General features: G+C 38.2%; 1 protein-coding gene across 5 annotated transcripts in view; it reads left to right on the top strand.

Annotated features, from left to right (window-relative positions):
* Positions 1 to 13,396, top strand: part of Diaph3 (diaphanous-related formin 3) — a 469,632-nt gene that overhangs the window by 109,582 nt on the left and 346,654 nt on the right. For all 5 annotated transcript variants that reach the window (XM_063274163.1, XM_063274159.1, NM_001305172.1 and 2 more), the window contains exon 5: positions 1,559 to 1,689. In XM_063274163.1, coding sequence (XP_063130233.1) covers positions 1,559 to 1,689 — 131 coding nt within the window. The remainder of the gene's footprint in view (positions 1 to 1,558; positions 1,690 to 13,396) is intronic.

The raw sequence follows: 13,396 nt of genomic DNA, 5'->3' as shown, positions 1-13,396 counted from the left end.
TTTATTGTAACCACATTCATTCACTGAGTGCAGACATTTTGCAAAGGACTTGTGAATTAGTCAGAATGAGCGGCTGCCATACTAGGGTGCGTCACATAGAGATGTGAGCATTTACTAATGGTCTTCCTTATTTCTAGGAGATTTGGCTTTTTAGCTCATTGATTTTTCTTCCTGTAACTACCAGCACCATTGTCTTTAATGACTTCCCTACAGAGATGATCTATCCAACACTTCACTTTGTTATACCAGTCATCTTTAGAACTGATACGTAAATGAGAAAATGAGCCTTTTAGTCTATTTGAGAATAACTGCCAGAGATATTAGATACAGTTAGAGTGAGTAGATAGTGACTATCATAGTGTATAGTATAGTGAATTATAGTGAATATGTGTTATTCTTAGGAGTGTATATTCCCTAGTGTATTTTCTAATAACCACTTTGATATCATGATGAGTAAAAATAGTTTCCCTAAAAGTAATTTGATTTTCATTGTTAGTTATGTAGTATTGCATAAAGTTTTGGCAAATTAAAAAGCAAAAGAAGCAGACAAAAGAAGTACTAGATTTTTAACCTGTGTTTAAATGTGCTTAACTTCTTTTCTTTGTACATCTAATCTCAAGAGTTTTCCTTATTGTTACATTGATGTCTTCCTCATTTTCCATCGGGGATCCGTTCAGTCCTGAACAGCAGGTCTCTGCTGCTGATCTTACCTTGAATGTCCATACTGTTTCCAAGCTACTTGAGTAGCCTGTAAGTTTTCTGCCCCAGTGGCAGCTCTTTTGTTTCCTTAGACTTTAATTGCACTGGGCATGGCAGAGGCCTTTGAAATCCTGCCTGTGGGGCTTTCATTGATCACAGTAGTGAAAATTGTATGTCTCATACTGTGCTTGTTTCTCCCATTTCCTTATTGTTCTCATGTACATATAAATAGTAATGTACTTCCTATTTATAGTACAGTGTGTATGTGCGCGCGCGCGCGCGCGCGTGTGTGTGTGTGTGTGTGTGTGTGTGTGTGTGTGTGTGTGTGTGTGTGTTTGATCATTCTGGGGATTATACCCAAAGGAGCGCTAGCCTTCTCAACAAAAAAATCTCATTGGGGTCACCCTGCACAGGGCTTTATACTTATCGCAGAAACTATAGATATGCCAAATTTAAAAGCAGGTTTGAGTACCTCCTATTGAATTGTTGGTCAGAGGATGTCTTGGGATTCACAAATGATATTTAAAAGTATATGAAGTCTTGAGAATGAAAGTAATTGTATTGAGTTTCAATAGTTGAATATGCCTAAATATTACTTTATTATGTTTCTAATAGTACGAACTTAATACATTTGCATGGCATGTTACATTTGAAAAAAACCCCAAATATTTTCAATTTCAAAATATTCAGTGTTCTTTTTAATATCATTTGTGAATAAAATTATGAATTTTATCACCTCAAAATAGTACTTTTATTAGTTGTATCTTGCTGTTACTAGGAAAGATGTGATGATTTTCATATTTTATAGATAATCTTCATGGAACATGAGTTCAAAACTTTCTTTTGATTTGTTTTACAGGGAAGTCTTAGAAGTAGCCGACAGATCTCGCCTCAGGAATTCATCCATGAGCTGAAAATGGGTTACACAGGCGAGAGACTTTTCACATATCTGGAGTCACTCCGAGTATCATTGACCAGTAATCCAGTGAGGTAAGTCATCTCTGGATGTCACTGTAGCATGTTACTTAATTGAACAGAATGCCATTTTTATTTAGTCCAAATTCAAATGGCTAGTGTATACTAACAGTTTCTCAAGGTAAAAACCCAATACCAAATGGTCACTACTGAAAAATATGTATACAAGTAACACACAGACTAAGCAGGTTGAGTTATGTGTTTAGGAACACACACACACACACACAGACACACAGACACATAGACACACAGACACACAGACACGCAGACACACAGACACACACACATACACACACACACACACACACACACACACACACACACACACACTCTCACTCTTGTATGTAACAGAAGAAGCCATGAACAAAGCCTTGAATTTGAAAGAGAGCAAGGCGATTGGTCATGGGAGAGTGTGAGTGGGGATGAAAGGGAAAGAAGAAATTGTGCAGTAATATTATAGTCTCAAATAAAAAAATTATTAGAAAAAATATAAAGTATATTCATGAAGAAAAGGTCTCAGTAAGGAAAATATAACTGATAGATTTAAAATAGATTATAGAATTCTTAAAGATCTGTTTTCTGAAAGAATATCATAATAAAAATATATTAATTTAGTATGAGTAAGTTTTACTTTCATATTGTTAAAATGCATGCTGATTCTTATTGACATAGCTAGGCTTACCACTTGTTCATTATTTCCCTCTTTTGAAAATGGTGTCTTGTATAGGTGCTATAGATTAATGTTCTGTATTTCCCAAATACAAAGATATTACAATCAAGTTAGAATTTTAAGCTTACCAGCCAACCAGCCAACCAACCAACTAACCAACCAACAATCAAACAAAAATAAAACAACAAAGTTTTCCAGAAATCCACACTTAGATAGGTGTCTTTGTTTTTGTCTTGGATGTTTTATGTATTTACATTTCAAATGTTATGCTCTTTCCCCATCTCCCTTCCCTCCTCTCCCCTGCTTCTGTGAAGGTGCTCCCGCTCCCATCCACCCACTTCCACCTCCACACGCTGGCATTTTCCTACACTGGGGAAACGAACCTTCACAGGACCAAGGGCTTCTCCTCCTATTGATGCTGGACAATGCCATCCTCTGCTATAATGTGACTGGAGCCATGGGTCCCTCCATGTGTACTCTTTGATTGATGATTTAGTCCCTGGGAGCTCTGGGGTTCTGGTTGGTTGACATTGTTCTTCTCATGGGGATGCAACCCCCTCCTCAGTTCCTTCAGTCCTTTCTCTAACTCCCCCATTGGAGACCACATTCTCAGTTCAGTGGTTGGCTGTAAGCATCCTCATCTGTATCAGTAAGGCTCTGGCAGAGCCTCCCAAGAGACATCCATATCAGGCTCCTGTCAGCAAGCACTTCTTGGCATCAGCAATAGTGACTGGGTTTTGTGGCTGCATATGGGATGGATCCCCAGGTAGGGCAGTCTGTGCTCCATTCTTTGTCCCTGTATTTCCTCCCGTGCGTATTTTGTTCCCCCTTTTAAGAAGGACTGAAGCATCCACATTTTGGTATTCCTTCTTTTTGAACTTCATATGGTCTTGTGAATTGTTTCTTGGGTAATCCGAGCTTTTGGGCATAGCTGGATGTCTTTTATGTGACATCCATACCATATCTTTTTCTGTGGATCAGTTTTGCATGTTAAAGATTAGGCAACATTTTGTTGTCTTTGAGAAATTTTGATTTAAGAAATATTATCTTAAAAATTTACAAGGCAAAGTAATGGTGACAAACTGACCCCATTTAAAATTTTGCTAGATTAAAGGACAGAATTCAGTTTTCATAGAGATTTTATGCTAACTCTGAATTAAGTCACTGTCTTTACCAGAATATTCTTGAACAAACCCAAGGAGTTGTCAGTAAACATTTGAGTAGTCGGAGTTCGAAAATGCATCTGAGAAGGATGTTGGCTTGTTACGTAAGGAGCAGTTGTTTTTGGATAGAATGTATGTGTGTATGTGTATGTTCATAATACACAAATAAAGATTTGGAAAGCTGCTATGGAACGGTGCAGATGGTATGAAGAATAACTTCTTGGATATTCTTTGTGATAAGTACTTTTTTGGACATTTTTAGGTTTGGCTATAAGAGGAGAAAGTCTCTGATGGCAAAAATATTTCACACAAAAGCCCAGGTTTTAAGACATGGAAGTGAGTAGGGATAAACAGTAACAACACAATCTTTGTTATATTTCAGTTTTATGTGTTTGTTAGACAGTGGCCTAAAGACGGCTGGGGGATGAAAATCAGGTATTACAGATCAGCTCCTTTGTCTCATTCCTATGAAGATATGATGTGAAGTCTGTAAAGCTCTTCTGTTTGAGGAAATTCATTGATTATTCAATAATCTTTGTGACAGTTTGTAGCTAGTTTTGAACACTGGTAAAAAGATTAATTTTTTTTCAAATTACCAAATATAACTTTCAGTGCATCTTGACAAAGCCAATAGTTCTGTTTGAGTGATTGAATACGTTGGGTAAAAGCAAAAACAGGTAGACACTAAGATCATTATGATTGATTTCAAGCATTTATAGTTCTTACCCACTTATGCATATGTCAGATTAGCTATAGGATATGTATTCATTTTCTAATTTTGATGCAGCTGTCAAGGGCAAAAATCTCTGATGAAGCTCAGTGTAACGAAGTCATTGTTTTTTGATCTTAGTATTTTTTTGTATATACATTTTGCTTTTCCAGTTTTGTAAGAGATGTTTTTTCATTTTTGCAGACATTTTCTTAGGGTATTTAAAAGGTAGGTTTGATTGTCTTGATAAATCTTGACAAAATAATTTCAGTGAATTTTGCAGCAAAATATGTTTCACCTAAACAAATTTCATATTATCATTTCATGTATTGAGTGTCAACTCCATTGTCTATTTTGTCAACATTCTTGGCTGGACAACACAAAGCATGTTTAAAGCTGGTGGCAAGCATTGTGCTTGCTGGGACCAACATGATCTGAAGAAGTCTTTTTAAGACAAAGATTTGGAAGTCAGTAGTATGCACCCCCTTTTCTAATCCTGTCATTTATACTTGCTATTTTTTCCCTCTACTTCATTATTTGTTCTGAGTTCTCAGAACCAGTTTTATTGCAGTCTTTATTGGGCTGATAGATGACCACTTTACTGAAGGTGTGTGTCTTTGAGACTCCAGTATTTCCCAGTCTGTTTGGGCTTGATGCTGCATTCTAAATCACAGTTGTCTCATAGAAGATGTTAGATTTCTGGAACTTTATACATGATCAGTGGAGTAAAAGAGTCTTGAGGCTTACTTTCCTCTTTTTCTCTCTGTATTTAGTTCTCCCTTTAAATGGTGGACATCAGCAGCACCACCACCACCACCACCATCATGGTGTTTATTATAATTGAGACAAAGTCTCACCTTGTTGTCTAAACTGGTCTTGAACTAGAATCAGTGCTGGAATCCGGGTGTCCCACCTTAGTTGACTTGCAGTTGTTACAATGTAAGGAAACATGTTTTTAACAATGTAGGTAGGAATTTCAAGTTGTATTTTAGTGAGTGTTGGGGGTGGGGCTGTTGAGAACATGTTTCAGACTAGAAAATAGTAATGAATGTGAAATTTTAAACTATATACCCACTAAGTCCTAATTTCTCTCAATGATGCATTAGGAAAGTGACAACTTCTTTTGGCCTATAACTTGTTAGGAACACTCACAGTAGTAAGATGGTATTGCTTTCTGTGTGTGTATTTCTTTTTTTTTCTTATGGTCATGCTGTGGAATTAGTAGCATAAATGCTTTTTTATGTTACTCTGTATTCCCTCCTTATTAAAAATATGCCAATATGCCCCAGGTGGCTTTTCTTTTAGTGTTATGTTTTAAAATTTTGAATGAAGATAGATGCATATTTAAAAATACTAATGATAAAAGCATGGGAAGAACAGACCCACGTTTATGGAAGCGTCTGTAAGGATCACTTCTGAGATGGCGTACTAGAAGTTCCCTTGGTGACGCATGCTCTTGTGCTTTTTCTGTGTCTATCTGGCAGAGCTCAGACTGCTTCCTTCTCTTGCTTAGCACAATAGCTGCTAGTCACAGTGGTTCTTTCTATTTAATTAATTAACATCGAATTAGAAAGTGCCACCTTTTTAATTGCTCAGGAGCCACATGTGAATAATGGATGCTGTACCAGACTGTACGAAGAGGCCATTTCTGTTATGATGAGAATTCTACTAGACAGCACTGTCTAGAGAACTTAGCTCTTATGTATGTCCCCTGACTCCATTTACACAGTTTCTGTGTTTATCCCACCTCAGCACCTAGTATGACAATATTCTGTGAAAGAATGTTAACAAATAATGTTCTAAGGACTGTTTGAAAACCCCTGAGGGTAATTGGCCATCGATATCAAGAGGGCCTTGAATAGAAAGGTGGTTTGGGAGGTTCCTTTGACAAGACGTCCTTTCTGAGGAATAAAGATTGAGTGAGCTTTCTATCAATTCTGAAGGGTCACAAAAGGAGAACGGAGGCTTGCCAGCCAGGCAGGGGTATAGTACAGTCCTTTGATGCCCTCAGGATGGCTGCTGAGAGCCAGGAATTAATATCCTAACAGTCATACAAACATCCCCTTATGTGGTTAAAAATGTTAGTGCGATTCATTTTTTTTTTCTTGAGTAGTATGTTCCTCAGAGAGACGTGCCTACTTTTACTTCTTAAAAGCATTTTAAAGAATTGTTTTATAATGAGTAAAAAACTGTAATGTATGGTGTTAATATTTATGTTTGCCTCTTTCTTTAGATAGTGCCATGCATCTTAAAATATGTCTTTTATTATTTATGGCTTAATTAATGCTCAGACTTCATAATTTTTATAGCATACATTATTGCTTATAGGAATATTTGTTGACGATATCTTTTACTTTCAGACAGTTTTGAAGTCTTTCTAAAAGTGATTTCAATGAGTCAATATTAATGACAAATGTTCTGGCAGGGAACCCCATGTTGAACTCCTTCCCACCCCATGTTTCCCGAGGGAATGTTGATTCGTTTGCTCCCTTGGTAGGCTAAGTTTGAGACCCAAGAGGACCGAACTTTCTCCCCACGAGGAGGCTTCCTCTTTGTTTATCATCATACAGCAGCTTTATTCTGACTTCATAGGCATAGCAAAATGTGTTTTAAATACTTGGTCTCTGAACTAACATTACCTGTGCCTTAAAAGGGCTGACTTTGAATGCAAACTTGACAATCAAAGTAGAGACACTGGAAATTCTGCAGTTCTTTTAATAAATATGTATGCATATTCTGTAGAGTCATTCAGCTCAATTTATACTTGACCCGAAAGCTCCTAGAATTCTAAGGTTTTCCTAGTGTATTGTAAGAACCAACACATAGGTATACTTGTATCTCCTTCCCAGTCTGTTAATACAAAATATAATTGCTGTTTCGATGACCAAGACAGACTTCTATAACGAAAAATACCATTAATACAGAGTCAGTGACAACATAACAGAGTTCAAAGCCTCCATCTTTATGTCAGTACTACGTAGACCTTCTGCATTGATTGATAGGCATGGTGTATCCACACTGTGAGATGAAGTAGCTACTTCCGGATGTGGTTATTGGGCATTTGAGTAGTGGGTGCTATGGTGTGGTTGGGTTATAGATGACTGGGCTTGAACAATGAATATTTTAGGTTGTTAGTTACACATAATTAAGCAGAACCTGTAAATTAAAACTAAAGATAGCTTACTGTTAAAGAAACAGTAACAAAAGATAACAGACTTCAAGCACTAGAGTCCCTACTGTCTTAAACACAGAGACTTGGCATAATTGTTTTCAGGCTAATTGTTTGAGCTTTCTACTGCGTTTAGTGAATTGCTAGTTATGGTGTGTAAAGGACTTAATGAAAACATTTGTCTTACATCAGAAGAAGCCTTACCGAGGAGAGCAGAATGTTGACAATAGGAGGGAATTTTAGTGTTCAATTCAGAAAACACTATAAATGTGAAAATTCCATTTAAGTATCTGTATTGGCCACGGGTTTGTACTTTCTTATATTACTTGGACAATGTATGTTGAAAACAAACAGGTGCTATCTATTGTTATTGTTAAGATTTATAGGAGTGACAGTAAAAACAACAATAACTACAACAAAATACCCAAATGAGTCTTAAAGTAACTGACATGTCCTGCGTACTTGGTAGGACTAGGGATGAATCAGACCTTGGCCCAGCAGAACCTTATAAAACAATGGAATTGAAGTTTGTTTATGCTGTTGAGTACTGAGCCCCTCATCAAATGTGGCTTATGAGTACTTAATATGTGCCAGGTTGACTGAGCAATTGAATATGAAATTGAAGTTGCCACCTTTGGTAACCCTGCTGGACAATACAGTTTTAACAATTGAAAGCTTGTTTCTCTGTGTTCGGGATGTGGCTCTGTGATACCATTATCAGATTCGCACTTTCATTAGGAAGAATTTGACAAAATACAAGGGAAGGAGTAGCAAAGAGGTTTTAAAGGGAAAGTACACTTGCAAGGGGTGTGAGAACATCCTGCACTGGAGAATGGTCTGTAGAGTGTTAGGTTGTTCAGTTATCTTCCCCCACTGCACGCTATCATTTCATTTCTCCCAGGTTTGTCTCCCATAGCGTGTGTTCTCATCTGCAAATGGACTGAATCCAAAATTTTCCTGTATTTGTGGTGACTTGTGAACTCAACTTCGTGAATGATTGCCGAGGGAGACATCTTGTTCTTGTTGAGATAGTGTTAAACAAGACATCCTGTTTTTAAGTTGTTTTGGTACATAGACAGACAGTGGCCAGTAGACAATCAGTTTGTAGGTGTATTATGTAGAACTTGGGCTGTTTTAGCATCTCTCACTTAGCCCTACCTCTCAGGTCAAAACATTACTTGCCTAGCAGGTATGGTAGCTCTGGGTTCAGCCCTAATCCATACTCTCAGTTGATTTCCTGTGTGTAGTGGTTTAGAGCCTTTATACTCCTGAGTTTATCCCCATGGCTGCCCTCCTTATGATAATGTGCATATCTGAGAAATATGTTATTCTGGAATTTTAATGTGGAACCCAGAAGATCAAAGCCCATGTTAAATAGATTTAAATGGTAACATGAGAATAGGGAAATTGATACATGAAATAAAGTGAAATGGACAAACCTACGCTGCTCATTTTGTGGAACAGGAGATCAAATATGTAGTGCATCCTTCTGCAGTCTCCTGTAAGAAAAATAGATCAGATACCAGGGCCTTTTCTGCCTTCCATTCAGTGATTTCATGTAAAAAGAAATTCCTAAGCTATGCGAAAGAATATCTGATACCACAACTCTTGTCTAATAAAAAGTGGAATCCATAGTAGATTAACATATTATTAGAATACAGGGCAGAATTTGTTAATCTACCCATGGTGTTTGTATTCTTATGTCTATGCTAATGAACACAGTAAACAAAAGGCATGAAGATATGAGACAGAAATCATGATGCTGTGGAGTGAATGGTAGTGAAAGGTAGGGAGGATGTGAATGCCTTTGATCTGGAAAAGCATTTCAGAAATGACCAAAGGGTCTTAATTTACCAAAGAAAAATAAAGGAACCAAGAGTAGAAATTTGAGAGCATTTTAGATGCAAGCCGGTCACAAACTGTTGCTGTTTAAGAGAGCAAATGAATGCAAATGCTGGACTGGGTGGAGCTCTGTTGGAAGACCCTCTGAACAGTGTGGCAGGGCAGTGTGAGGAGAGGAGGTTAGAATCTGACAGACTTTTGCAGGTAGGCAGTTGCTCAGTCTCGAAGAAAATATTGGAGTTTCCGCCCTCTAAATCACTTGAAATCATTGAACATCTTCAAGATGATGAATACTGAAGTGGAAACTTAAGGTTCTTTGGAAAGTCAGTTGTGTTGGATGGTGTTTTGCTGGAGTGAAGGAGTGTTTTCTAGAAATTGACACATGTGAAAGGCTAAGGCAGACTTGTGAAGGAATGTTTCACTGAAGTAGACACAGGTAAAAGGATGTTCTGCTAAAGCAAGCACAGGAAAGGACATATGACGAAAGATTCTTCACTAATGACACATGTGCATTAGTCTGCCTTACATTGCATAATTGAGCCCCATTTGTTGGGATTCCATAGAGAGAAAGGCAGGAAGAAACTTCTGGTGGTGTGCTGCAGCTTTTTGTCAACTGTGTGGACTCAGGGTGATTGGCAGAGTGATGTTAGCTGGAAATACTCACATGCTGAGGCAAGACACATGCTGAGAGGCAAGACCCCTGGAGGACATATGATGTTTGGAAGGAGTATAAAAAAGGACCCGAGGGACAGTGACTGAGACTGAGGTAGGCTTGCTTATAGAGCTAGATGTACAGCACGTTGGTCTCATGTTGCTGAGAGAGGCATGGCTATGAATTTCTCCTGGTGTCCTTTCTGCTGACGAGTGCTGAGACTGAGGCCTGACTATCTCCTTGGTAGTGCCACCACTGCTGATTTATGTTTGCTATACTTACTCTACTGAACTGGACTGCTGGTGTATCCCTGAAATGTTTGAGTTGCCTCTGCCTGCTAACCTGTGACCTGAACTGTGATTTCCAGACAACACAGATGGGAGTTGCTCCAAAGAGCCTTTCTAAACAGGTCCACTTCCCCTGTATCCTTTCTTTTTTACTACCTCTGGTGGGTGGTGGACTAGAAGGTAGGTTAAAACATTTAAAAACCACCATTAAAAGCAGGGATTGAAAAATTTAGAGTTCTGATAGTCATCTTTTTCAAGGAACACTTCTACTTCTTGGTAACTGGAGATGTAGCTCAGTGCTGTAGAGTATTTGCCTAGCATGTGCAAGCTTCTAGGATCCTTTACCAGTGTAATCGCACTAGCCACCTTTCCTCACTTTCTCTTGTACAGAAAGGAAGGACCAGCGATATGACACACTAGTTATAGGAATGCTAAGGGTAGCTTGGAGGAAGGTTGTAGAAATGTGGATGACAAAGGAGTGGGTAGGACTATTGGGAGCTAGAAACTGTGGCACATACTGGGGAACTGATACAGATTATGTGTGAGAAGGAGGACTCAAGAGTGGTACCAAGGGGTTGGGGATTTAGCTCAGTGATAGAGCGCTTGCCTAGCAAGCGCAAGACCCTGGGTTAGGTCCTCAGCTTCATGGGGGCGGGGGGGGGAAGAGTGGTACCAAGCTTTCTGCCTTGAACAAATGGGTAGACAGTAGTGTTGGTTTTTGTAATGGAAATTGTTAATTAAGACACTGCTTTAATGGATGACATCTCCCTTCAGGTAACATGCACAAGGTGACAGAGCAAAGATAAAAGCTACAAGGATTCCAGATTCAGAAGCTTCCAGAAAGAAACAGTTTAGTACAGCAAGAATTGCCAGAATAACAGATGAGGTATAGCCAGTGTGGAAGGATGAGAATGCAAAAGCCCGATACTTTGAACTGAAGGAGAGTATTTCAGAAGGAAGCAGCGTGACGTGGGGCATAACAGTGCCCATGCTGACAGTGGAGTGGTGGCCTTTGAGAAGAGCAGTTGGTGATTTGGTTGGAAAAAGCCAGAGGGAATATTGAGTAACGCATGGGGTTAAAAGAGGCTGATGGTTTTGGAGTGAAATTGCCTAATAGAAGTGGGCACTGACAGGAATGGATGTGGGTTTAAATTAATAAGGGGTTAAGGAAGGAAATGTAGAGGGCCCTTGACAGATGGAAGTGATTTGTGTCTTACATGGTAGACGGTTCTGTGGACAGGCTGGTTTACGACTGAAGATACGAAAGAGGCCATACGTTTGTAGAATTAACGGCAGATTTTGGATTTAATCAGGACGGATCTGACTCATGTTGGGCCGTCCTGACATGGATGTGGGCTGTATTGTCATAGATGTAAGACTGTAAAGAGGATGGCGGGTCTGTAATGTAAAATAGATTCAAGTTGATGGTGCATAATTTAGTCTTTTCAGGGACTAATGATGATCCTTCATTTGCTAGCTAGAAGCCTACTTGCTCTGAGTTACTCTACTAATGGGAACATTATTGTTCTGGTGCTTCTTGGAGTTGTGGGATTGGTTTTCATCAGATGTGCACAGTGTGTTCTCAGCAGGTCTGTGTGTTCAGTTGGAGGTGTATACCTCAGCATTGCTTTTCACCTGCTTCCTTTTTCTTTGAGTTGTAATATTCCCCCAGATATGTCACAGATTTGAATCTGTTATAAAGCCACAGTGAGAATGGACTTCTGCTTGTTTCTTTTGCGTCTCATTTAATGTGGGATGTAGGAATAAGGGATTATTTTTAACGTGTCCTTTTTTTTCCAGAAAGTTGACTCAAATAATAACAGTTGCATTTTGAAGTTTGGTATGTTTTTACAACCAGTCATTATTTATTTTCTGATCTTCTTTGGAGAAGGGTGTTTCTTTTCTAATTTACTGTAATTTTATGTGACCTGGACATCGAATAGGATGTGGATATTTAAGTGTTTTGCCCTATAGGGCATGCTAATTGCTTTCCATGTCCCCTCAGAGCAGTTCATTTCAAGTATCTAGTCACCTTGCTCAGGGTAGGGGAAAATGAAAGCTTGAAATCAGCTGTAATTATATTCAGCATCAGTGATGTATTATGCTGACAGAGGATGTAAATTGGATCTGGATATTATACAGGATTAAAGCTGACCTTCTAAGTTTAAGGTATGAAATTTGTTAGTTTGTCACGTGCGCAGTGCTGCCACATCCCATATCCTTCTGTCGTTATGAAGTTTCTGTGGATCTTTCACAAAGTATACTTTGCATATATTCGTATTACATTATCCCTTTGAGTAATTTAAAATTAGAATTTCCCTTGTTGTGACCTCATTTTTTCCTTATAGGAAGTAAGTATGACCTTATACTAAAGACAATGAAGACTGTCTAATACCTGTTTATACAGAGTGACTTAATGTGATTGCATGAGTGAAAGAGAGAAGATAGTTCCACAAAAGAGTCCTGCTGCTCGATGACATTGCTTAATGATTTGAAAAGTTTCAGAGACATGATGTCATTAAATAAATAATTCACATATACTGTAAACATAAACATTCTTCATTTAGACCTGTAGATTGAATGACCCTTTCATAGGTGTTGAATATTAGATATCTTCCATATCAGATACTTATATCATGATTCATAACAGTAAATAAATTACAGTTATGAAGGAGCAATGGAAATAATTTTATGTTGGGTCCACAACATAAGAAACTGTATTAAAGAGTTGGAACTTAGGAAGGTTGAGAACACATGTCCAGAAAATTTTATTTATTTTTCTCTTTTTCTTTTATTGAAAATAGATTTTCTATACAATATATTCTGATTGCAGTTTTCCCTCCCTCAACTTCTCACAGATCCCCTTTTATCTAAATGCATACCCTTTCTCTTTGTCCTTAGAAAACAAATGTCTAAAAAACGAGAAAAATAAAACAAGCTAAACCAGAGCTAACTAACAAACGAGGACAAAACAACGAAGAAAAAGAACCAATAGGGGAAAAGCACAAGAGACACATATAAACTCAGAAACATAGACTTTCACCCATGTAATAATCCCATAAAAACATAGAAGCAGAAACCATAAAATAAACAGAAGTTATAGGAACAGAGCCTAGGATGCAGAAAGGGGTGAATGGCCATGGATTCAAGTTATGAATCCTGGGAAATCCAACTCTGGAGATCACCATCAGGATGTATAAGTATATATACAGTGTTTGAGCCAATCCCAA

Source organism: Rattus norvegicus, chromosome 15, assembly GCF_036323735.1.
Source record: "Rattus norvegicus strain BN/NHsdMcwi chromosome 15, GRCr8, whole genome shotgun sequence".
In the NCBI taxonomy this organism is placed as follows: Eukaryota; Metazoa; Chordata; class Mammalia; order Rodentia; family Muridae; genus Rattus; species Rattus norvegicus.
This window is presented reverse-complemented; position numbering and strand designations above follow the sequence as displayed.